Source organism: Halichoerus grypus, chromosome 1 (assembly GCF_964656455.1).
Source record: "Halichoerus grypus chromosome 1, mHalGry1.hap1.1, whole genome shotgun sequence".
In the NCBI taxonomy this organism is placed as follows: domain Eukaryota; kingdom Metazoa; phylum Chordata; class Mammalia; order Carnivora; family Phocidae; genus Halichoerus; species Halichoerus grypus.
In genome coordinates, this window is record NC_135712.1 from 38,478,884 (window position 1) to 38,505,797 (window position 26,914).

The 26,914-nt window shown below is 33.4% G+C and overlaps 1 protein-coding gene across 3 annotated transcripts in view; it reads left to right on the forward strand.

Annotated features, from left to right (window-relative positions):
• CADM2 (cell adhesion molecule 2) overlaps positions 1–26,914 on the forward strand; it is a 1,094,969-nt gene that overhangs the window by 1,022,963 nt on the left and 45,092 nt on the right. For 2 of the 3 annotated variants that reach the window (XM_078059557.1, XM_078059594.1), the window contains one exon: positions 2,198–2,317. The exons of the other annotated variant lie outside the window; for it this stretch is intronic. In XM_078059557.1, coding sequence (XP_077915683.1) covers positions 2,198–2,317 — 120 coding nt within the window. The remainder of the gene's footprint in view (positions 1–2,197; positions 2,318–26,914) is intronic. 3 annotated transcript variants of the gene reach the window in all.

Consider the following 26,914-nt stretch of genomic DNA (forward strand, 5'->3'; position numbering starts at 1 on the left):
AAAGCCCTAAATTTCATGCATTTTCGCAGTTATAGGAAATAAAGATATTGTTTGGTTTATACAAAAATATTCATAGTACCTGAAAATATATAGACTGTCTCCAAAACAAATCAAGATTTATTATTACTCATTTTTGTTGATATGGAATAAAAAAAAAGTCCACATAATGTTTTTTTGGCTAACTTAAAAAATGAACAAACAACACCAAAACCTGTTATTTGTATTCCAGTTCTTAGGAATTGAATGGTATTAGCTGAATTTGAAAGGCTGCTTTTTAGATCTAATGGGATCTTATTTTAACTCACTGTCTGATAGCAAATAACCTAAGATTTTATCATCTGTGCTGTGTTTGGTGGTATTAGTTTCTTTACATGGAGTTTTAAAGGGCTGATATCATTATATGTTCTTGTGTTTGATAGCCTTGTAAGTCATTTCCCTTTGCATAAATTAAATACATATATTTTGAGATCCTAATGAGCAAAGGATTTTACTAGCCGATGAAGAATGTATTATTTTCTATTTTAGGTATGCATGAAAATTAAGATTACTCATGTTTTTTTAATTTAGAAAATATCTTGCATTTACCTCCAGCCTGCCTAAGCCATTTAGGGAAGCTTACCATGAAAATAAAAAGTATTATAAAAATTAGTAAATAAGGGGTATACGTGCACATATACATGATATTTATTCAGTGTATAATGTTGTTAAAGTCAGTTCTATTTTATGATCATGGTAATCGCACACCAGGCAATAACCATTTTCTCCAGTGATTAACGTACCACCATTGAATTTTTAGAAGGTTGTTTTCTTAATTTGACTGTCTAGGAAGCATTTTCCCTGTTGAAAAACAGGTGTAAACATCAATACCCAAGTTAAGAGAGCAAGCTCCTACTGTTTTCCGATGTCTCCAGTGTAGAGAATCCAGCAGGTTCAAGTCTGAGAATTGAGGAGGGCTAATTTATCAGAAGTAAAAGACTAGAAAATTTTTGGTGTGACTCAAAGACTTTAGCTGAGAGAATGACAGGAAGCCTTTTAAGAGCAAAATAATCTGTCAAACACTTTGACTATATAGGGACTGTGTGGCAAACATGTGAAATCAAACCCCAGCACAGTAATTACAGGTAATTTGTGAACTGTTTCTCATTTCCTCACTGTGTAAATTATATGCCTATCCACTTGAGACAAGATTTGACTTTTTGAGAATCTTACTGAGGCTCTATAGCTTGACACTGGCTACATTGTTTCAGTGTTTCCTCCGCTACTCTTCAAATTTTCAGCCAGTTTTGAGTGAAAGGAAGATTTTGGTGTAAAATTCTAAATTATTCTTTCTGTTTATTATGTTTTCTGTATTGGAATCTAGCGTTAACTTTCGGCAACTTTTACTAATCATGGATTAGGGGTTGAATATTATGGCTCAAAATCACCTCTCCTATGTATGCCAAATAAAATAAATCCTAAACCTTTCAGAATATTGGGTTCCATTCTAGTTGACTCAATACTTGTTAAAGACTCCTAGGTACTGCAAAATTGTTAGAAGGCGTTACCAGCTAATCAGGGTAAGAATTGCAAGACTCTAAGCTGTACATTAACATCATTTGTGAGAAAAAGAAAAGCAAAGTAATAATAATAACAATTAGCTTCTTTTTTTATTTGTTTGTTTCTAAAGATTGCTGTCATCTTATTTCCTACCATTAAGTTTTCCTAAAAGAAAAAAAATCAAAGAGCATTTAACATGCATATACTCATCCATCATTAACATTTCTTTAATCTTACATAGTGGCGTTATTTGTGTTTATTTCTGTTGTGCTTTTTCTTTGTTTACTTCTTTGACAAAGCATGTCTTTTTTTTGTTTGTTTTACCTATTTGTATTTTGCTACTGCATGTCACACTTTTTAAATGACTCAGTGAACAAATGAATTCTTGTCATTTTAAATTTCACTCTACGTGTTACAAACAATCTGCTTATTCTCAAACATCGCTCCAAGTTTTTGCTTTGTGTGGGAACAGGAAAAAGAAGTGAACAAAAAAATGACAAGAACCATGTGGTACAGCCAGCTTTGTGCCTGATAATCTGTGTAAGCCTGTTACAGTTAAGCCTAAATAAGACCTATGTATTTATAATTTGAATCATTTGTGTTTCTCTTTTGTTTGCATGATATGATTTTGTTTTATATTTTGTTTTTTTCCACTCACCAGATGTTCCCAACACTTTGCTTCCCACTACTATCATCCCCTCCCTTACCACTGCAACAGTCACAAGCACTGTAGCCATAACAACCAGCCCAACCACATCCGCAACAACCAGCAGCGTAAGAGGTACAGTATGCTTCTTTGTTATGGCCTGGAAAACACAGTAAATGAAGCTTTAAGGGTTTTTTTAAAAGGGTAGAAAAATTGAGATTCAATTTTATTTAATTATAAGAAGTAATTAAGTCACCTAAATTACTATCAATTAGGGTTATTGGAATAGGATATGAGGCAAGATGGTACATTTTAACTTTTTTAGTGCCACTTATAACTATTACGAAAATATTCCAGAATATAGGTTAAAAATATATGGAGCAAACACTGAGCAAGTTTAAATGTGAACATGGGACACTTTTTTTTTCTTTTTGTCTTGCCTTATAAATATAAGCAAAGAAATAAAGTGTTCAAGGTTGCAAAGGTAGCTTTTGCTTTTTAAAGATCTTTGTTTAATGTTAATGACTTATTCTTCTGCCACTGGATTAAAAATAGCCACAGTGTTGAATGTGTTCTAAAAATTGGCATAATTCATGGGATCGTTAGAAACTATTCATCACATAGAACTTTTAAGTAAATATTCGACAAGTCATCCTAAAGGGATTCTCTGAGTAGATCTATTTAGTCTACTAAGAGAATGTTCTAAAAACGAATATTGATAAAGTTGTCCAGGACGATAGGAATTCATTTGGCTCCGTGAGTAATTTCTGGTACTGGTTTATTAATAAATATTTTTGCTTTAAGGAAAGCAACCTTGAAGAAATAGAATTAATCTTTAAAGGCAAAAAATAATTGCATTATCATTCGGAAATATAAAAAAAGCATTCCTGAGCAGTCATTAAGTGGTTAGTAAGTGATGAAGAAATTAAAAAAATTGTGAGTGCATTATAGGAAACAGATTTTAAACTTAATTTTTGCATAAGCAATGTTCAAAGAGAATTTGTCCTATTAAGTTTGTCTTTTTGTATTTATACATGTTTTGTGTCATGTTGGCTATACTAATATGTGTTAAACTTAACAATTTAACTTGAAATCATGGGGACTTTACATTAATATATGTTAATTAAAGTTGTACTAAGTACTGGGCTTAACATTATTTTCCTTCACTTGTAAAGACTGTTCAGTTAGACTATTAAATTGAGCTGCTAGCTTTAACGTAACAGTTATCATAATATTTTTCTCTTGCTTCTGAAAAATATCTGATATTAGATAATTATTAATGTTTATTAATCATGTCAACTCTATTATATGATATATGATTGATAACTGAAGTTTGATGATAGTAGCTATAAGATTTTCTCAAAAAGTCCTATGTTTATATTAGTATTATTAAGTGAACTGTATTTGAGCTAAATCTATAAATGAGAAGAATTTAAAGATATTTCTCATAGCAATTTATATGGACATGGGGGGAAAGTAATAAAAATGAAAAAAGGTAAAAAATGCTTTGTGATATTATATGAAATGAAAGATACCTAAATTTTTACTGTGCTTCAATTTATTATTTTTCCAAAGATTTTTAACAAATAGCAATTTAAGTGAAATGCAATTAGTGCATACTAACAAAATCCTGTGATAATATTAAGTTCTGACTGTAAAGACAGATCACTTTGATGGAAAAGGATAGTGACGTTGACTTGATTTTTTTTTGAAGACCTACTTATAACAAAAAAAATTTCCTAATTGTCAATTATTCCTTCCTTCTTCAAAAACATTTATTGAGGACTTGCTATATATATGGGGTCATGCCAGACAGTACCATTATGGAAATTAAACATGTTGTATCTAAAATCACTAGCAATTAAATTAATGCATTCTTCCTAAGTAACCAGTGTCTGTGCTTAATGAAGGAAAAGTATTCATACCCTTTCTGAGCATATATATGTATACACACACATCTTAGAATAAAATAAGAGAAAAATGTTTTATTTCAAAGTGAGGTGTTTAATAACATTTTATATTTGTTCACATGCATCTTAAGTGGAATCTTACTTATTGCATCTGAAGCAGCCTGTTAAAATGAAATAAATTTTCTACTTTTTCTAGTAAATTCACTTTTTACAGGTTTCCTAAAATGTTCTGTGAAATTTACAATATAGACTTTAAAAGTGGTAAAGAATTAATCTTTTCTGCAGAGGAACATACAAACGTCAGAGAAGCCACACACCATTCCCTGTTACTTTTACTTAACAATTGGAAGATATTTTTCAAAAGGCACCAAAATATGTGGAAAGAAAAATGTATTTTATAAGTTAGGCACTTCATAGTAGTTATTTTGTATAGAAAAAAAATGGCAGCAATAACATTAAATGTTAGTCTAATGTCTACTTTTCTCTCCCATCTTCAACAAACCACTGGGGGCTGGGAAAAGCCACCAAGTGCACCTGTATCGTTAATGTTCTAGTCCATATTTGAGGGAGTGGAAGACTCAGTCAGTACATAAACATTGTTATGAATTATTTTATATATTTATCTGTTTCATTTCCATTTTCATTTACTAGAATGTGAATTTCATCAGAGCTAGGACTTCTTTAATTTTTAATTAGAGTACAGTTGACGTACAATGTTATGTTAGTTTCAGGTGTACAGCATAGTGATTTGACAAGTTTATACATTATTCTGTGCTCACCACAAGTGGGCCACCATCTGTCACCACACAGCACTGTTACAATATCATTGACTATATTCCTCATGCTGTGCCTTTTACTACCGTGACTTATTCATTCCATAACTAGGAAGCCTAAATCTCCCACTCCCCTTCACCCATTTTGCCCACCCACTAACCTCCTTCCCCTTTGGTAATCATCAGTTTGTTCTATGTATTTGTAGGTCTGATTCTGCTTTTCGTTTGTTTTATTCATTTCCTTTTTTTTAGATTCCACATATGAATGAAATCGTATGGTATATATCTTTCTCAGTCTGACTTATTTCACTTAGCATAAAACCCTCTAGGTCTATCTCTGTTGTTGCCAGTGACACAATCTCATCCTTTTCTATGGCTGAGTAATATTCATGTGCATATGTACATTTGTGTGTGTGCATGTGTACACCACATCTTCCTTATCCATTCATCTGTCAGTGGACGCTTAAGTTTTTTCCATATCCTGGATATTGTAAATAATGCTGCAGTAAACATAGGGGTGCATATTTTTTTAAAAGATTTTATTTATTTATACGACAGAGACATATTTCTTTTTGAATAAGTGTTTTCATTTTATTTGGGCAAATACCCACTAGTGGAATTATTGGATCATATGGTATTTCTATTTCTAATTTTTTGAGGAAGCTCTGGGGTGCCTTGGTGACTCAGTTGATTAAGGGTCTAACTCTTGATTTCTGCTCAGGTCATATCAAGGCCGTGAGATCGAGCCCCACATCGGGCTCAGCGCTGGGCTTGGAGCCTGCTTAAGATTCTCTCGTTCCCTCTTCCTCTGCCCCTCCCCCCCATGCTCTTTCTCTCAAAAAAAAAAAAAAAGTAATCATTTTTTTGAGGAAGCTCTATACTAGTTTTCACATTGTTGTGAATTTTGTACTCTCTTTTTTAAGTTGTATGGTATTCCTTTGTGTATTGCCTATTAGAACTTTCATATGCAATTAGTCTTTGAATGCAATTCATTTACTTATAAATTAGTAAAAGACATTTCAAAATTATAGTTAAAAAAGGATTATAATAAGAATGTATTGTCTAGGTGCGCCTGGGTGGCTCAGTCATTAAGCATCTGCCTTCAGCTCAGGTCATGATCCCAGAGTCCTGGGATCGAGCCCTGTGTCGGGCTCCCTGCTCTGCGGGAAGCCTGCTTCTCCCTCTCCCACCCTGCTTGTGTTCCCTCTCTCACTGTGTCTCTGTCAGATAAATAAATAAAATCTTAAAAAAAAAAAAAAAAGAATGTATTGCCCAAGAAAAGGTTAGAACTAAAGAGAACTCAATATTTTCATCTTGCAGATTTTTGTTTGTTTGTTTCATCCTTTTCATTCAATAATCTAAAGTAAAGTAACTATATTTGATTTTATGAGGTTTAAGTGTTATTTCGTCAAATTTCATAAACCATAACATTTACCTACCTGTCTATGTATTTAATAAGTGTCTGCAAATAAATCACCCTTCATGTCTCCATCTACACTCTTTCACTGCTACTAAGTTTCCCATCCTCAGATATGATAAACAAACAATTTAAAATACATTTAAAGAATCACACCTGTGGCTGTATTAGAAATCAAGGTGAAACAGAACAAAAGAATCTCCTCAAATCATCAGCCACAACTTTAAGAATTTTCATATCTCTTCAGTTTATACGTAAAATGCGTTTCTGTTAGGAGGAAGAGGAGCCTCTATACTAGTTTATACTAGTATATATGTATACACTCTATACATATATGTATATACTCTATACATATATATGCATATACTAGTATATATGTATATACTCTATACATTCCATTCCATATGGAATGAAAGCTAGCAATTAGCACTATCTTGTTACAAATAGAGGTGTCAAGACATGGAGAAGCAGCAAACTTGAGCAGTTCTGGGCAAGATGGAAAAAAAATGTGCTCTAGAGGCATTTTTGGGTGTGAGTACAAGGTCTTGGGCAATGAATCAAATTGAGCCTCAGCATTTTTATCAGAAAAATGAGAAACACTTGATAGAAGCACTTAATTCCCAGGTTGTCTTGAGGATCAGATAATACCTAGAGCTCTGGAAACATAATCAGCACTCAGTGTATAATAGGATTATTTTTCAGTTCTTTTTAGTAAAACAAATGTGTTTATCTATAGTTGTATCATGCAATTACTGAAATTTTATATATATATAACTTGGCAAAGTTTTTTTGGTGTTAGTGTACTGATTACTTTTAAGCCCAATTTTTATTGATTGTATGGAAAATTAGATAAAATGTTACTAGAGCATATAGAACTTATCTATCCATGAGTATAGCAATAGTTTATACACTTATTCTGGATTTATATTATATACCTAAAACCTGAACATTTTATAGATCTCTTAAATTTTTTTTCATTACAAAAGACTATTGCTACAAGACATTTTAATTTCTACTTTTGGAAATTGCAGGGTTTTTTTAAGTCTAGTGGCCTGATTAACCCTATCATTCAATTCACATGGCATATATATACTCTCACAAATGTTTCTAGTGTGGTTTTTTTTGGATCACTGTGATAAATGTTAATGAGTTAAATATGACCATTTATGAAATACTTCCAAATGAACTGATGTGATTTCTAGTATTAATATTATTTTAGCATGGTGTGTTTAATTTGAAAATCTTTTTCATTTTGATCATGTCATAGAGCTTTAATTTCATAACTATGTCATACTGTAGGAATCCTTAGCAGTATCCTCACTTTATACAGATAACAATATAAAGGTACTGAAAATTTAAAAAAAATATATATGAGACAATGACGTGTATCAGTGCTTATGTCTATCATTATTTTTAAAATTAGTATTCATAAGTGAATATTTTATATTTATCAAGACAGAAAACTTCTAAACTCCTAGTTGCTGTTTCTGGCTCTGCAAAATTGTTAATGTCTTTCAAATACAAAAATGAGAGGGGCGCCTGGGTGGCTCAGTCGTTAAGCGTCTGCCTTCGGCTCAGGTCATGATCCCAGGATCCTGGGATCGAGCCCCGCGACGGGCTCCCTGCTCCACGGGAAGCCTGCCTCTCCCTCTCCCACACCCCTGCTTGTTCCCTCTCTTGCTGTGTCTCTCTCTCTCTCAAATAAATAAAATCTTTAAAAAAAAAAAGAATGAGATGATAGATATAAACAGAAGATATAAAACATCTGATATACTTCCTGTTAAATACTAAAAGTCTGTTCAGAGACTTTATGCATTTCAATACGTCAAATAGGGAAACATAATTCCAAACTTGATGATGAAATTATTTATATAGTCTAACTTTGTAAACATCTAAATGAACTATTAGTTCAAATATAGATTTGGGTTTACATTAGGCTTTGAAATGGAAAAAATAATTTTATAGTAATAAAATTACATCATTTGTCTAGTAATCTTAACCAATTTATTAATTATAATGAGGCTAATTGCAATGGGACCTTATTTCAGCATGGCATTGCAAAACAAAAACAAAGGACGTCTTTTAAAAATTTAAGAACTTGACCATTATCAAACTATCTACTAGAGAAATAATGACCAAACTCACAAAATTTAAAGATGGGTACCGTTGCATTGATTGTAGCCTATTGATAGTAATGCTTTCAGATAGGAATGTCTGAGCCACTGTCCTGGATCGGCCCCTAATACTTGTAGGAGCCCCCACAGACATTAACTCCACCAGGGCCAATGTTGTGGCTGGACTAGCCCTTGTGTTCTTATTATGAGCTCAGGATGCATTTTAGCAAGAAACCATCAGAAACTTTGAGAGACAAGATTTATTACTTAGTTCCTGGAAGGCCACACAATGAGATCACAAACATAAAGAGCATGCATGGACCTGGCGCTCTGCCTTTATTAGAGTATCCAAATGTTTTGGAGGATCACTAATTGGTGAATTTGAAGCCTAAGAGTGGGAATGAGGGCACTGGAAGGAAGAAGTGGGGTTACTCAAAGTAGTCAGGTACCTAAGGTACCCATGGGTTTCTGAAAGAGGAAATTTCACAGGTGGGGCAGCCTAATTCCTTATCTTGTTGGTTGGCTAGCAGCTCTATCCTACTGCAGGCAATATGTTTATTCAAGGTGGATGTCTTTTGAAATAGATACCTCAAGGGGACACCTGGGTGGCTCAGTCCATCAAATGTTGGCTCAAGTCATGATCCCAGGATCCTGGGATAGAGCCCCGAGTGGGGCTGCCTGTTCAGCAGGGAGTCCCCTTGTCCCTCTCCCTCTGCCCCTCTCTCTCACAGGCTGTCTCTCTCTCACTCTCTCTCTCTCAAATAAACAAATAAACAAATAAATAAAAATCTTAAAAAAAAAGAAAGAAAAAAGAAATGGATACCTTGACAATCAAAAGCTTAATGTCAGGCTCTTCCACTGAAGGTTCTCAATTCTTCACTATTAAATAGCATGCTAATTTTGTTACTTATGTTTAAAAATGTAATATTAAGTGAAATATTTTAAATCATCCATGTAGAATAGAAGAAATTTTAGCATACATCATAGCTCTTTTAGCCCATATGCTGCCATTGTACTTTTAAATCATGTGAATGACGTAAAACTTAGTTATTTAAATGTAAATGAAGTTAGGGACCTGTTTGACCATTAAGTATAATCCTAAAATATTGCTGTCTAAAAGATCTTAATAAATACTTTGTTCTCTAAAAATTTCTTGAAGTAATCTAAGTGACTTGTAAAAACAAAATTCATTAACACAAAGTTAAACTCTAGCAAATTAAAAAAAAATGCTGAACTATTTACTTTGTGCCAGCATAGGGAAATTGAGACAAATTATAAAATTCCACACATATTTAATATGGTCATTTTTAATGAACTACAGTGGCCTAAAATGCTGATTATGAAATAGTATTTTTGTATGCAGATTTCTTTGATTGTTGTTTCCTTTCTCTGGCTTCAAAATACAATAAACTGAAGTAAAATAAACACAATATGCATACATGTGTCCTCCAAACTGCTATCTGAAGCATCTATTTAATTAAATCAGGTTTAAAAGCAATAATGAGGGGCGGCTGGGTGGCTTAGTCGTTAAGCGTCTGCCTTCGGCTCAGGTCATGATCCCGGGGTCCTGGGATCGAGCCCCGCATCGGGCTCCCTGCTCAGCGGGAAGCCTGCTTCTCCCTCTCCCACTCCCCCTGCTTGTGTTCCCTCTCTCACTGTGTCTCTCTCTGTCAAATAAATAAATAACATCGTCAAAAAAAATAAAAATAATAAAAGCAATAATGATCTGACTTATGCTTCTAGTCTCTATTTCCTTTTATCAAAAGAAAGTCTAGTCTATCTTTATTTTATCTTTATTTGGTTTTATTAATGTGTCACCTCCTTCCCTTTTTGGTGTAGATACTTTAAACAATTGAATACAAGATCATAAGCATTTAACAGAATAAAAGAAAAAGCCAGCACCGAGAAAGAATAAATGGAGTAAAAACGTTATAGGTCTAAGTTAGTCACTATGAATGCACTCAAATGGAGCATTTGCAATGGTAAAATGTATCATCTAGACACAGTTAAATCCCAAAGTGTGCAAATCAAGAAGTTGTTTATGAGCTCGTATTATGAGTGTTTAGCTATTAAAAATGTTTCTGGTTTTATTGGTGGTAATAAAACACAATTTGCATGGTGTTGTGAGCTTTTAAAAATTAAGTGTCAATATGTTGGGTTTTTTTCACTTGGCAAAAATTAATAATTCAGTCTCCAGATGGTCCATATAGAGAGAACTGCTTATCTACAAAAAGACAGGTTTCCACATTTAAGCGGTAAGTGTAGCTAAATTTCCATTAGTCTTTTTAAAAACAACAATTATTATATGAAGTTGATGCAATTTTAAATTTAAATATTAAAACATAGCTTATAATGAAAATAGGCTACTAAAAATGTTTCTTACTTAGAAAGAGCAAGCAACACATATGGTTCCTAGCTGAGGGCACTTTCAACCTCGCTACAAGTATTGTGTTGCTAATGCTGAAGGGAGAGACTACAGGCTGCACGGGGGAGGGAATGCTGACTGGAGGCCCCATCTCTTAGCTATGGACCCACACATTTCAATAATGGCAGTGTTTCAGTTTAGGTTATTCCAAGATAGCATAGAATGCTGAAGTCATTTTTTTGTATTCTAGTAGATCTTATTTGGAACAAGAATACATATCACTTGTTGTATATAACCACTTCCAAAACTCAACAAAGCGTTTGACTCTCACTTGTATGAAGATGAACTCTAGCAAAACTTGAAAATCCTTAAATATTTACCTATTTCTTTATAGCATTTGGGAAATAGTTGAGGAAAACCAGTGTTCTTATTTTCTTTCCAATATGACCTATTAAGGGAAGCAGTACACTTATGCTCTACTCTATTTTCTAAGGGCACTCTTGTGGTTTGTGCAATTTAAAACATCAAACATTTTTAAGAGTTTCATTTTAAGCTTGTTTATTTCTTTGGCTTAGGTTAATTTAAACAGAAATCTTTGTTCCATTAGTTCATATTTCTTCTAAGTAAACAGTTTTACTAATACTGTTTTCACTTCTGTAAATGTAGGAGTGTCTTAATTGATTTTATGGTAATAATCCTAGATTTTATATAATCTAATAACACACACATTTCCTGCGAAACAACATCTAAGAAAGAAAAGAAAATGTTCCCTAGTAGACTATGTGCCATTTTCTAGGATTCATCTTTATATAATAATATGCATATACATACAGATAATAAATTTAAAATTTTCCATATTTATGATATTCCCAAAAGCACATCACTTATAAGATACCAAGACTTCATCACTTATTATTAGGGTGATGATCTGTTTTATATGTTAAAACTTAGCCTTCATATATGAATAAATGTATTTCCAGAACATCTCTAAAATTATTTTTAAAATCATTAATAAACTAAACTGGTTATATCTTTCTTACTAACCAACGAATTAAATTTATGAGCTGTGCCTTTGAAGCTGAAAAGATTGCTGGCACTGCCCTTGCTTCTTTGACACTCCACATGAAACGCAGTTAATAACCTCCTGGGTTAGCTTGGTGAAACACCGAAGTGATACTAATTATACCAACTTTGGGATAGAAGGTGACCTTGACTTCCGCTGGAACTTTCTGCCAGGACAATAAATAAGAGCAAATGCCATAAAGCATGACTTCTGAGAAGGGTCTAATACAATCTATTAACTCTGGGGAGTTCGTGGAATTACAATAAGTGCTTGAATAATTGTAATATTTTAAAACATCTCTTGCTTCAATAATACAGTAGTTTCTTTTTTTTTTGTTATTTCTCTAGATTTCAAATAATCTCCCATTAGCTTTCTGTACTCATTTAAATTAGCAGTGGCCAGAAAATTAAATGCTACTTGATGCTAAGTGTGTATAAGGTGATTGCAAGGCAAAGAGACAGATTTTTCTGAATGACTTCTTGAATATGTCTATAATATTTATACAGTTTTAGTATCAGAACTGCTCTATGCTAAAGCTGAGATAACACTGACTTTTAAGGGAAGAGATGTCTATAAAATGATTAAGAAAAATGACTAAGAACAAAGTATTGTCCCAGTAGGTACACAGGCTTAAACTATTGCAAGAAAACTTATCAAGGCCAATAATGTGTACCAGTTTCACAGTTAAAACCTTGAGTTTATTAGTTTTAAAAAGGGTCAACAAAGTTACTATAAATGCTAACAGGTTAATAAGACCAGAAATCAAACTTTTTTTTTACCACTATTGTTTAAAGAATTACATTAGTGTAAAGGGAATTCTGCTCAAAGTATTCAGTATAATAAGTGGAAATATGTAATTTAAGTCCAGTTATTCTTCATTTTAGAAAAAAAAAAAAAAAAGAGATGAACTTAAATAGTCCCAGGGCTATTTTATTTAACTCACTAGTAAGCAAAGAATGATGATCAATGAGTATTTAAATAGAGAAAGAAAAAGCAATTTAATATGAGGAACTGCAATAGATTCATTAAGAAACATACTTTTTTGAAAGTGAACTACATTTGATGTCTAAGAACTAGATTGTACAATGAAAAGCAGGAGGCTCTTCTGGAGTAGTCTGTGTTAAACTGGGTAAGTTGCAATGGTCTTAACAAAATTATTTTTTCTTTTTCCTTGAAGTCACATTCTTTAAATATTGATTATAAACTTTTTATGTCCCTAGTTTAGATGGTGTGTTACTCAGAATGTCAGCAGGAATTGACGGCAGTCTCAAAAGAGTGTAATAAAAGAGTTTTTAATGAGGAGACTTTCACAGAAATATGGACAGAGTTTGGGAAGCTAATATGGGATATAGAGGCACAAGAGAACTCTCAACAGCAAGGTGCTATGATCAGCACTGGACCTGAAGGGCCATAGGAAGTGAACAGGATTATTCTAGTTAGAGAAGAATCGGGCCAGAAAAGGGGCAGCTTTAAAAGACCAGTGGCCAAAGAGGGACCCAGCCAGTATCCAAACCTCGGTGAGGTGGAGACACTGGGAGAGGAGGGATCAATATCGGACCACTTTCTTCTCCTGTCTTCCAATATCTTTCCATTAATCCAATTCCAAGGAAATCAAAGGTCAAGGAATCTGTGTGGAGCAGTGCTGAGAAGTCAGGCTCCCAGAGCACAGAGCAAGGCAAAAACGGGTGGAGGGTGGACTTGGGGACCAAAAGGAAAATGAACAGCAGAGACACATGGGTGTAGAATGTTATCTAATTGGTTTACAATATGTTGTATAATTTGTTCACTCTGGGCAATAGCTGTCAGATTTTGTTTTAGTTTTGGATTTTTCTCATAAATATACTTATCACAAGTCTATAATAGAACACTAGTCATGAAGCTAGTAATGGTGATAAAATAGCAGCCGTCCAATTCACTTTAATATATAATTTCCCTTTCCAGGCTACCATTGGAAAGAGACAAACACTCTCAATGTAGAGAGCAAGTTAAGAAGTTTGGTAGGGCTGGCATTGTTGTGAGATATAAAAAATGTAAAAAAAAAAAAAAAATCTATTCTTATTTAAATAACTTACTTTCCAAGAGGAAACCATTTTGAATCTCAGTATGAGGAATACCCATTTAATTCATTGAGTAGTGAGAGATTCTTCATTTGAAATATTCTCAAATCTACTTGCATAGATGCAAACTGTTTTATTTGAATTAAGTGCTTTCAAAAACTTGGTTACAGGAGGTGGGGGGGTCTAAAAATGAGTTAGCTGTAAGTTAATAATACACTGATACAGATATGTATTATTAACTTTCTATTAAAAGAAATTTAGTGTCACATAGACAAATAATTTTCAGTCTGGAGATAATAGCTTTTCAGAAAAGAAAATCATTTTCTTGAGAGAAGATTTTAGAAGCAGCAATCACAGTCTCTAATATATTACATGATATTTCTGCCTTTGATGTTGTTAAGTATGTGCACTTTATTAATTCAGTGAAGTTGGCAGATAAGAAACTTGTAAAGTAAAAACAATTCAGCTTGTTTTCACTCTGAAGTTAACTGTCTCTGGTACAGCTGTGCCCCGTGGCATTTTACCACCGACAGGCCAGAAAGTTTTGTTGAGAGTAGGATATTAGAATCGTTTTTAAAGCACTAAGTATAACAGTCTAATTTTTCTGGTGTTTCTAGGTATCCTATCCCCTCGTTCTGAGAGTTAGCTGGAAATTGAGCTCTGTATCTCAGAATGCTCTTTTAGGGAACTGAAAATAAATTCTCACATACTTTTCTCTTAGACCTAGCAGGTTAAAGACAGACATATTCCATCTTAAATCCATGTCAAAAGAAAAGAATGTGCAAATTAGAAGGAAGTCCTAATGGTTCATTTTCCTACTTCATTTTCATATTTCTAATTCCTCTATTTAATATTTGGCAATATATCAATGTAGGATTTTTCCATGACAGTGTATAATGTGAACTTTTTAAGTAACTTTTAAATTAAACAGTGCTTTACTAAAAAGTAAAAATAGTATATAACACAGTCTAAATGTATAGTTATGTTTCACTGGGTTAACAACAAATACCATATATATATATATATATATACACCAAACATATAGACTCAGCCTGAGACAGTGAAATTAATTGTTGGAAGCAGGATATTTTGGTGTTATCTTGATTTGGCCTCTTGACATATGATCTTAGGCAAAGCAGTTCATCTCTCTTTACCCAAGAGGCTATGTGAATTCCAAGGTGTTTCTCAATTCTTGAATTCTATGAAATATGATCTGCATATCTGAGCCTTTCATCAAGATTTCAGAGACCAGCATAGTTTCTAGTGTTTTTCAATCAGAACTTGGGGATTGATTGAAATAATTTCCTTAACATAATTTTATACTTCCAAACTTCATTTAGGTTTGAATGTTCTGAAAGCTAAAAAATTAAAATGAATTATTAGATTCTGACCACAATATATGGCTTTTTAGTCACTGTTTCCTAGCCATATGCCCACCAAAAGGTTATTTATACTATCTGTAAAATTTCTAACCTCACATTAAAGTGGTGAAATAAATATTGAGTTCCAGCTGTGGTGTTTGTAAAACTAATGCAAATGGCCCATTTTCATAGTTCTGTAATTAAGTCCAAAGTCTCTGTTGATCAAACACTTCGTAGCCAAAGTCCACAGTTTACACAGACTTTCTGATACTATTTTCTCTTAGGATTTAAGACTGATCTATTTGTATTGGACTAAAATGGTTATAGAATAAAATGGTGGAGAGCATGGCCTCTGCTGGACTCATATTATCTGGGCTCTTCTTTTCATTTTGCCACACTTGAGTTTTGTGACCTTCCTTAAACTATGCCTCAGTCTCCTGGTTTAAAAAATGCAGATAATAATAATAGCATCAACCTTATAATGTCATTTTTGAAACTAAATATTTCTATGCATTGAACTTAAAAAATGCCTTGCTTGGGGAGCCTGACTGGTGCAGTCTGTGGAGTATCTGACTCTTGTTTTTGGCTCAGGTCATGATCTCAAGGGTCCTGGGATTGAGCCACCCCAGGGGCTCCGTGATCATCGGGGAGTCTGCTTGAAGATTCTCTCCCTGTGCCCTTACCCCTTCTCATGTGCTTGCTCTCTCTCTCTCTCTAAAATAAATAAATCTTTTAAAAAATGCCTTGCTTATGGTAACTACTCATGTTACTGTAGTTATGTTAACTTTTATAATAATTATTAACAATTTACTTAAAATTAACCATATAAACAACATAGGATAAAAATTAGTGTTCTTTTCTGGCTATCAATGAAATTAACTACAAACTGCTAGGTGAAGGCTGCAATGTGTGGTACATACACTACCTTTAAAATCATATAAGTATTCTTCAAAATCTAGAACTTCAGGGTTTCTGTTATGTGATTTAAAGTGAGTAGGATAAAAGAGTTTCATTGCATTTTTTAATAATTCAATTAGGTCTATTATCAAATAAGTCAGAAATATTTTTAAACTAAAGTAATATCTTTTATAACTATTTTTTTTTTTTACCAAATATTAACACATTTAAACAGTCTTGAGTAACAGAAATATCTAGTTTGGAGACCAGGTGCATGACATGCAAGTTATACTGCTGTTTCTGTTTCTCCAGCTCTAAAATGTTGATATTCATTTACGTATAAGAGGTATTCTAAGCATGAAAACAGTATTCAAATTTTCTGTTGTCGTAATATGGGTGGTTTTCTAAATATGGAGTGGCTATTATTAGAAAATACATTGAAGGTATTTCATTAATCATTTAAAAAAATTGGGTTTTGTTAATAACCATTTTTAGCATATTTTAATTAGTGCAACTTAATATTTACCTTTGATATATTGACCTAATGAAGCCACTTGCTCAGCTTAAAGCTGCTCATTACTAAATTCAGTTAATTAAACTATATTTAAACTCCTCCAATAAAGTAAAGAACTCTGTGAAATGTTTGAGAAATTATCTAAATACATTCAAGATTTGGCAGACTTATTTCTCATTGATTAGTTAAGTTTCAAAATTTTTAGCTTCTTAATATAAAAAATTTCTCTATATGTCTCATTTTAAACAAGTTCATCAAAAATAAATTAGTTGAAAAATGGTAAGCAAAATGAAGGAAAAGATGTGTTCCTTGTTCATGCTCTTGAGATACATTTTATTTGAAATGTATAGCATATATTATGTATAAATATATAGTATAATGTTTATACAAAAATATTTTATGTGAAATCCTATTTTGCATTTTCTTTCTTTTGTATCATGATTATCTTACTGTGTCATTTATTGTAATTCCACATCTCTTTATGTTTTCCTGAGCTTAAATGACCTTCTTCAAATTTGAAAGGGCTAATATAAAAGAATCATTTTATTTCTCCAAATTTATAAGAATTATAAGTTTAATAATAATAAAATATTTTGCATTTATTCAGCATCAGTTTAATTACAGTGGAACATTAAAATATAGATAAGTTCATGTTCCCAAGTATATATTCCAAATAGAAGCAGACAATAATTATTGTAATTTTTTATTTTTTTTTATTTTTATTTATTTATTTATTTTTTAAAGATTTTATTTATTTATTTGACAGAGAGAGAGATAGCGAGAGCAGGAACACAAGCAGGGGGAATGGGAGAGGGAGAAGCAGGCTTCTCGCCCAGCAGGGAGCCCGATGTGGGACTCGATCCCAGGACCCTGGGATCATGACCTGAGCTGAAGGCAGACACTTAATGACTGAGCCACCCAGGTACCCTAATTATTGTAATTTTTTAAAGCCCAAGATAATTGAGATATCCAATGAACATTTTGGTAAAATAGAATTTTACCTATTCACTCAGTGGATTAATTTAATCAAAACTTCATATTTTTATAAGATCTAAATGTCTCAGGAATTCACTATTCAAAATGGGACAAAACATACCTATTTTGAAAAGTTATTTTTTAAAAGTCACACTGGTAATGATTTAAAGATAAAATGAGAGGTCTCTGCATTATTATAATGATGAAAAATGGTATAAATGATCTTCTACCTAATATTAAATCATTCAAATTAAAACTTTATTCTTGCTTAAGTGATACTCAAGGTAACATAACAATTTATTTATCTTATGCTAAGTTTATTAGCCACAATATCCCTGAATGATTTTTACATTTATTTAAAAATTTAAAAATAGTAATAGAATCATAGAATGATAGAAACAACCTTCAGAGCAATGCAGCCTACGTACTCCTTCATTTTCTAGGTAAGGAAATTGAATCCCAGAGAAAAGAAGACATTTATGACCATACACCGTGTGATGCTATAACCAGGCCTAAAACCATAATCTTTTGAATCACATTTTTTCCCACAATAACCCATGATAGATATTATTTTCCTATAGACAGAGACATTGGTTGACAATTTCTAATATAAATCTAGCTCAAATTTCATGACTTTAGAAGAGGAGATAGAAGACAAAATTTTATGTTATAAAATATTATAAGATCTTATTCATAGGAAATATCTTAATATGTAAAACAGAATTAGGGGAAATCAAAATTTGAGAATTTATGTTTTCAAACAATGCCACTAAAAATCATTGATTATTAAACCTGGAAAGGCTTTTCAAGGTTAAAAGTTTCCACTTCATTTTGCTAATGATCACTTAGCTAGCTTCAAAATTAGAACTAAAATTCACAAACACATAATTCTATTTCCTACACTATGTTTATTTCCAAATAGTACAACAGTTAATTTAGAAAGTCAAAGCAGGAAAAGCAATATATAAACTCTAAATATTTTTGTTGAAACACCTCTAAATGGGCAGATGTCTTTCTAATACTCTTTTAGTAATACATAGACAACAGGCTCAATCTGGTTAAAACATTGCTATTCTGAAATATTGTGGGAAACTTTGTAATTCTCCTTCATAAAATTATCAAATATATCTTACTCTTTATTTTCTACATGTTCCTACCCTAGCCTGATGGGGAAACTCATTTTTTAAGTCTGAAGAATAGTTATTTGGATTAGTTATTTTATTGACTTTTTTAAACATCTAGTTTTAGCAAATCATTTACTGAGTCTTAAAACAAGATAAAGGATTTCTAATTTTAATACCTCTGAAAATCCTGTCTTTATACTTCTTGGTCATTCTTACTATTTCAATAACTTTTTCTCCTACACCATCCTAGCCCTGCAAGCCTTATCTTATTATCAGAAGTGCTAAGTGATACATTGGTCAGTGTGGAGCTGTAATTGTTTTGTCTTCCTTCCATAAATGACTTCTCTGGAATCTATCCAAGGTCAAGGCTGTCACTTTCTTTTTTCCATGCAGTTTGGCTTTACAATGAAAGGTTTTGTTTAAATTATACCTCAAGATTTAGGTGTTCAAAAACTAAGGGAATCACTTTGAAAGTTTGATCTATGAGACAAAGAAAATAAAGCAACATACTCATTTGAGTAAAGAATTAATTTAAGCTTCCAGAATGAACTCTTAATGAAAACTCATTATATTATTTGCATAACTATAACTTAATTTATAAATTAAAATCATTAAATTTAACAACATCTCCTTGATTGTTTATGCATAATCTATAAACTAGGGGTCATAATTTTGAATGTGGGAGCAGTTTGGAAATTATAAAGTACTACAAATATATGTTTCTCATCACTGTTCTATTTTTTCAAACCTTTCCTCAAACTTCTACTGGAGAGGAATCAATTATTTTTTTTAATTGGGAAATGAAAAATATCAATATTCTAAAAAAATCCCATGTCTTTTAAAAAATGGGCTATTTATAAAATTTAGTCAATTGAATTTTTACTCCACTACAATTTGATTAACATTAGAAGTTATTTGTGTAGTTGTGTAGTTATGACAGAATAATGTAAAATGGAGAGAAAGTGATGTTTTCACATTCCTTAAACAGTTCATCTTTAGTTTTTTTTTTTTTTTTTTCACATACTTTTAGGGAGTCTTTCTTGCCTTTAGCAGATAAGATGAACATGCCATCTAGAACAAGCTGACTTTGGAGCAGGATCTTAATAGAGATACAACTTTAAATAGTCACCAAATTCCATGGTCTAGTCTTCATTTTGGTTATTAGGAAAATTAATATGTCAATTAATCCAATGAGATTAGTCTCTTAGAAGAAACAAATATATCATTTACCATTAGTTCATTCTGTAAATATGTATTTAAACCTTTATTTTTCACTAAGCATTCAGTATGATAAGCAGCATACATAGTTACTAGGCTAATGAAAAAGGAGGGGAGTAGAAACATATTGAAATTTCCAGGGAAGATTTCTTTATTGCACGAATAATTATCATTTACTTCTATCAGGCATTATGGCAAACCCTGGGAATAGATAAAGAACAAAATAGGTAAAGTCAATGCCTTCATGGGAAGTAGAGAGAAATGCTATGTAAAATATGTACAGAATCTTGTAATTTGCTCTAGAAGGTCATCACAGGGGACCTTCATAAAGTAGTGATATTTGCTAGATATGAAGGATGTGCAAGATGTGAAGTTGGGGAATGGAGAGTTGGGGAGTAGGAAGGAGCATTTTGGAAAGAGAAAATAGCAAGTGCAAAGATCCTGAGGTGAAAAGAAGGTTGGCCATTCAAAAATCCAAAAGAATTCAGATTGTCTCATAAATGGTATGAAAGTATATAGTGTTAGATCCTGCAGAACCCTAAACTTATTTTAAGTATTTGAGCTAATATCATAAAAGTAATTGAAGAAAAAAGAAAGGAAGACAGAAAAAGGAAGGAAGGATGGAAAGGAAGGAAGGAAGGGAGGAAGGATGGAAGGAAGGAAGAAAAAAGGAAACTCTAACTGTTTTTAGGCAAAATAATACTATAATCAGATTTATACTTAAAAGTAGACTTCTGGCTGCCTAGGAGAAAATGTATGAGATGGGCAGCAGGGGATGGTGGGAGAAAAGTTAGGGAGTTATAGAAATAATTCTGGTGAGACATGATATGGTTTAGACTGGGGTGTTAGTACTACTGACAGAAAATTGGAATAATTAAAATTTGCCTGCAAAATCCACAGCTTTCCTGATTTTATGGTTATGTGGACTAATGAAAAAGAATATATCACAAGTGTCTGTTTTACCAAATTCAATGGATGGTAGTGCCATTCACTGTAGAAGTAGAATTATGAGTTTATTTGAACATATTGAGCTTGTTATGCACTTGATATCTCCTTTATTATTGAATAGATAGTTGAATATACAGATCTATAGCTCAGACTTGTCACTGTTGTTTAGAATTGGTGAAACTCAAGCTTGAGATCGTTCAGGGAGAGTATATAATGTACAGTCATCAACTGGATTTGTAACAGTGCAGATTTACAATGTTTTCTGGTTTATTTTCAGATTTCTGAATAGCCCAGATTTTAAATGGATATACAGATCCTATGACTGGAGAAGAAATGGCATTGTGATTAGGCAAGGGTCGTGGAGAGAAAAGATGAAGTGTTCTAGGGAGTGATCGCCTTTTATCTGAAAAGGAGAATAATGGACTAGACAAACACAGATGAACTTAGTAAGAAAAGCAGAGAGTGAGAGCAAAGGAGTATAAGATCTAAAAACAAAGGTTTTTTTTTTTTTTTCTTTTTTTTCCCAGATGAAAGTTTGTTAAATTTAAAAGTTCTGTGATGGAAAACTTCTAGGTGATCCAAGTAGTTCACCCAACTACTCTGATGTCAGAATGAGAAAGGTTTTTAAATGACCAAACAATGATTAAACAAGAATTTAATATTTAATAGTAAGATATAGACGTGTGGAGCTATGAATTTAGAAGCCTTCAGTATATATAGTTGTAGATTGATGGATGTCTCTTTCATTTGGATATTGGAATTTCCCAGGGTTATCATAGGATTTAGGTTGGAGAAGAAAATCGTGAACCTGATAGAAAAATTGGTCAAGAAAATTGGAAGATTTATCAGTGAGCTGGGAATAGGTATGAGTGAATGGTAGAATGAGCCACCAAGAAGTTGATAAAGAATCTAAAATATCGATGGGACTTGGATTGCTCATTCAATATGGAGCACTTCCTTCTTAATGTCAAAGTACCTGGGAAATTAATTATTAATTATTATTCACATGATGCAGAGTAAGGAGATGTATAGCATAAGGGGTAAATTTCATCAAGCCTATATCTGCCTGATGAGCTGCTTATACCCTTCTACAGCTTACACCCTTTGAATAAGCAAACCCCATGAGTCCACAAGAATCAATATCACTCTCTATTAAAGCTCTGAATTAACATGTAAGTTTCTTATTCTTTGAGCTTCCTTTTCGTTAATGCCATTTTGACAGTATGCTATCTGTTAATACATTACTTTCACTGAGTGGAAAGTTTTGTTAATTGTATGGTTTCTTAAGTAAATCATGGTTCCATTGTGCCTCCTGGAGGTGATACAAAGGTCACTTTGATTCATGTCCGGTTGTGAAAGTCCTCACTCACCCACTTAGAGGTCATCCTTCACAGCTGCATGATCTCCAGGCTCTCTTGACCCCTGCACATCAGATTCTCCTGGAGAACTTTCTAAAATTAAGTTTCCTTAACTGTTTTTAACACTACCAGTAGAGATTCTGATACGTAGGTCTAAGGTTGACTATAGAATCCATGTTTTAAAGCTCCCTGGAACAGAAAAATGTAGAAACTGCTGGTTCAAAGTTGGTTCATAAATGGGACATTTAAAATTGTGTTTTAAAGTTTCTTATTTCTCAGAGTTTAGGTTTCCATTAAATTTTACTAATACCCTGTTCTCATCTGGATCTATTCCTTACCTTTCTAATTATTATTTGTCATTAAATTTATAGTGATATAATTACTTAGTGTGAAAAATGAAATGTTACCTGAAAACAAAAGGTTTAAAGCAATATAATAAATTATTCTTTATTTTATCCCTCCTCTATCTCGGACCATTGTGAAAAGATAATCCTTTATTTACTTTAAGGGCATTTATTTAGTGAGCAGTATTAGAAGTTAGAGATAGGATCTCCCTTCTTGGCAGAGGGCAAATTTACTGTCTAGTTTAATAATGATAGGGCAAATAGGAGACATGGGGCAGGTTTTCTTGTGGTCCATTATAAAAGATTGGGTATCTCTAACCTCAAGGGTTCCTCAGCTGATGGAAACCTACTGTGTGCAGAAGAATACACTAATCCACTTCTTGTTGCTCCCATGGAAATTGAAATGCATGGGAAACCAAGGCAAACTAAAGCTCATGCTAGTTGCTCTATGGTAATAAATTACTTTGTCTCTAAACCAGGATTCTCATATCTCCTGCCATCAGCTATGAAGCTGTGGCAGGTTAACTTGTTAGCTTGCAAGCAGGGTAAAATCTGAGAACATTCACAATTCTTAACACAGCTGTAATTAAAAACAAAAAAAAAACGTTTATCTCATTGAATGTCTCTGATTATAATATTGCTGTGAGTATAATGAGGTAATAAATATAGTGTTTAGAATAATGCTTGTTATATATGGAATAATAATTTCATAAAATGTAATCTATTAATAGTACTAGTATTAGTAGCTATAGAAACACCTCCACTGTCTACATCACTTACAGATACATGTCATAAAGATACTAAAACTTCATATCTTAAATAACAAATCCCAACTTAAAACTCTGTCACATTAAATTAGGGACAAACTCAAGTGACTACTGGAATTATTTAGGTAAAATAGTAAGGACTATGCCAGAGTGGAGAGAAAAAATTCTTGAGAAGGAAACAGACCTAAGATTTTCCTGCTGATTATTGCTATGTGGGAAAACTATGGGTCCAGTGTTGACAAATTATCTTATTTTAAAAGGGAATCCATAATATTATGAAACGTAATTTTTATGGTTAAATATGCTTTATGTTTTAAAAAAGATTTTATTTATTTGAGAGAGAGAGTGTGTACTCACGAGCATGAGGGGGAGAGAAAGGGGGCTGGGCAGAGCGAGAAGCTGACACCGTGCTGAACGAGGAAGCCTGGGATTATGACCTGAGACAAAGGCAGCCACTTAATGGACTGAGCCACGTAGGCGCCCCTGGTTAAATATACATCATATTTATTTTGAGCCCACGCACTCAAATAAAATAAGTAATAAGTTTATTGGCCAGATGTAAATCATTGATCATTTGCTTTATCAAGAACAATAAGGAGTATCCAAATTATGTTATAAATGTACCACTAAGAAGGGAAGATAGTAGTTTGTGCATGGTAGATTGATGGAGGAAAATGATCCTGTGAAAACAAACAAACAGAACAAAACAAAAGCGAACAAGCAAAAAACAAAGAATTTATTTGTATCTTTTTTAAAAATGCCAAAATAAATAAGATTCAAGAAAAAGTGGCATAGGAGTTACACATTGACATCTACACAGTACTTTTTGTTACAGCAAGCACCCAAACTCCGGATTTACAAAGTAACGGAATCGGAAGGAATTTGGTGCTCTCTAATGTTGAAACTCTGAACTACTGGATAGTAGTTCATGTGGTATTTGGCAAATGTTGCTGTTTCCCTCAAAAATTTACAATATTCCACAGTGCTCTTGTGAGGTTATTGTGGTGCCATGGGGGTGCTTCAGCTCGTAGTTAGGAAACCAAATCATAACATTGTGCCACACCCTGGTAGATAGAGAACATAGAATGCAAGGTGAATGTTGCAGTTCATCAAGGATTAAATTTCTATCTAACATTTGCTTGGAGTTAAGTCTTTAGGTTGATTCTGTCCTATTCATAAAATGAGCCTCATCTAATTCTTCACAAAATAATACTAAGTATAGAAGGAAAATTATCCCTGCTATTGGCCATCTCTGCAACAGCCACCTACCATTTTTCCTGATTCCAACTTTATCTCTTCTCTTTCATTCTCCACACAGCATTTAGAGACCTCCATAAAATGTAAATTTCAGCAAGACTCATTAATGTCTCCCCATCACCCCTGGGCTGGCACAAGTTGTAACTCCCAACTGGGCATTTTGTGCCCCACAAGAATTGACCTCTATGACCAAGCTCCACCACCTTTCCTGCCTCTTGACATATAGAAGGACTTTCAGTTTATCTCTCAAAAGCCACTCTTAGGCCTGAGCCAAATGCTTTCCTCTGCCAAGAACATTCTCCCTCTTGCTAAATCCATAAAAAACAGGAATCATTTCTTGCTCCATGTATTGTCACCCCTTCTTCCAATGGCACAGTTAGGACACCACCTGGTGTTTTCATACAAATAGGACTTGGAAGGTAGTCATAAATGGTTTCTACTAGCTCTGCTTTTAATAAGTTATGAATAATGTTTGGTTCCCTATCTAATGTTTGGGTCACTACCAAATCATGTCATCTCCCCAGAATTATTCCAATATCCAATGTTTATAAAATTTTATAATGATACTATTTGGTAACTAACACATTATAAGGAATTAATGTTGGATACTGCTCTGTTAAAATGCATCCCCTAAAGAGGTCTATCACAAATCTCAGTGCATTGACACAAAAGCTTTTATCTCTGATGACACAATTGTCAGCCTAGTGGCAGGGATCAGGGGAGAGGATCTGAGTTTAGAAGTACACACCTCACCACCACACGTGGGCAATCCCTTTCCCACAAACACAGAAGCTCTGCCTAACATGATGAAGTTGTGTCCTGCTCCAACATTTAACCTGTTAATGTTTGATTTCTTCCTATGATAGAGAATAATGAAGGAGGATAGGATGAGACTTTGGAAACTTGAAGTCAGGTGTATCTTGAAATTGTTTTTTTTCCCACTAGGAATAAGCTGCCAGATCTAACAAGGGAAGATTCACTTGAGGTTCAAGTGATCCTTGCCTGGGGGCTACTTTCATCGAAATCATGAAGAAGGTGGAGGCTGTTTTGAGGACCATTCTGCTTTAGAAATTCCTTTGGTGGTATCTTGTTACAGCAGCAGGTCTTACTAATTTGAAACTATGAACCAACCTCTTGGCTCTGTCCACCTGTCGTCCTTCTGCTGCCTCATCATCTCCCCATATCTTTATTACCTAGTAGTAGCTGAGGGATAGGCTGAGTTTCACTACATCTCAGATTCCAGCAACTTAGTAGTGTTTGTTTGTTTTTTGTTTTTTTCAAACTCTGCCTATATTCAGAGTGGATTTGAAAAGGCTTCTCAGGGCACCTGAATGGCTCAGTCGTTAAACATCTGCCTTTGGCTCAGGTCATGATCCCAGGGTCCTGGGATTGAGCCCCACATCGGGCTCCCTGCTCATTGGGAGCCTGCTTCTCCCTCTCCCACTCCCGCTGCTTGTGTTCCCTCTCTTGCTGTCTCTGTCACATAAATAAATAAAATCTTTTCTTTTTTTTTAAAGAAAAGGCTTCTCAAAATACCTATAGTACAAATAGTAGTAATAATAACACAAATGATAAAAAATAGTAGCAAGTGAGGATATACTTGGGCAGGGAAAAGAAGGAAAGGAAGAATGAAATGACACTGGGAATAATGCTGATAGGTTGCTCTTTGCACGCTCCACATACTGCACACTGGTTGCTCATGGAGCACACATTGAAATTGAGCCTTCTAGCAGCCGAGGCAAAGGAGGAAATACAGGTATGGAGTTTCTACTGGGGAAAGCAATGCCAGTTTGTTGTATTTCATCAGTCTGTGAAGTACAGGATTTACCTCTTTTTACCTAAACCACGTTAATTTTTTTTTGCCAAGAGAATGACACTTGGAGGAGAAGGGTACTCTCTTGAAAGGACAAATAAAAGATAATTCAGCAATTATCAAACTGTGGTTGGTGATTTAAACCTCTCCAGCTTACACACTGAAGAGTATAATGCTATCAAGCCCAAGAAAACATTTGAATTACCACAAAGAATTTTTGACTCCTCTAAGACTTTCAATTTTCATGTCCTGTTCAATAAGTGTAGGAAAAATAATGAAAGGCCATGGCATTTTTACACCAAACTGCAAAAAAGACATTTCTCTTTATCTTTAATTTTAGACAAATAATGTCTTGCCCCACTCTCTATTGAACAGCTACTGCAAATTAATCTCAAACAGGCCAAGACAGAGGTAAAAGGAAAATGTGAACTGTAGCTCAAGGAATGGAAGCAGATTT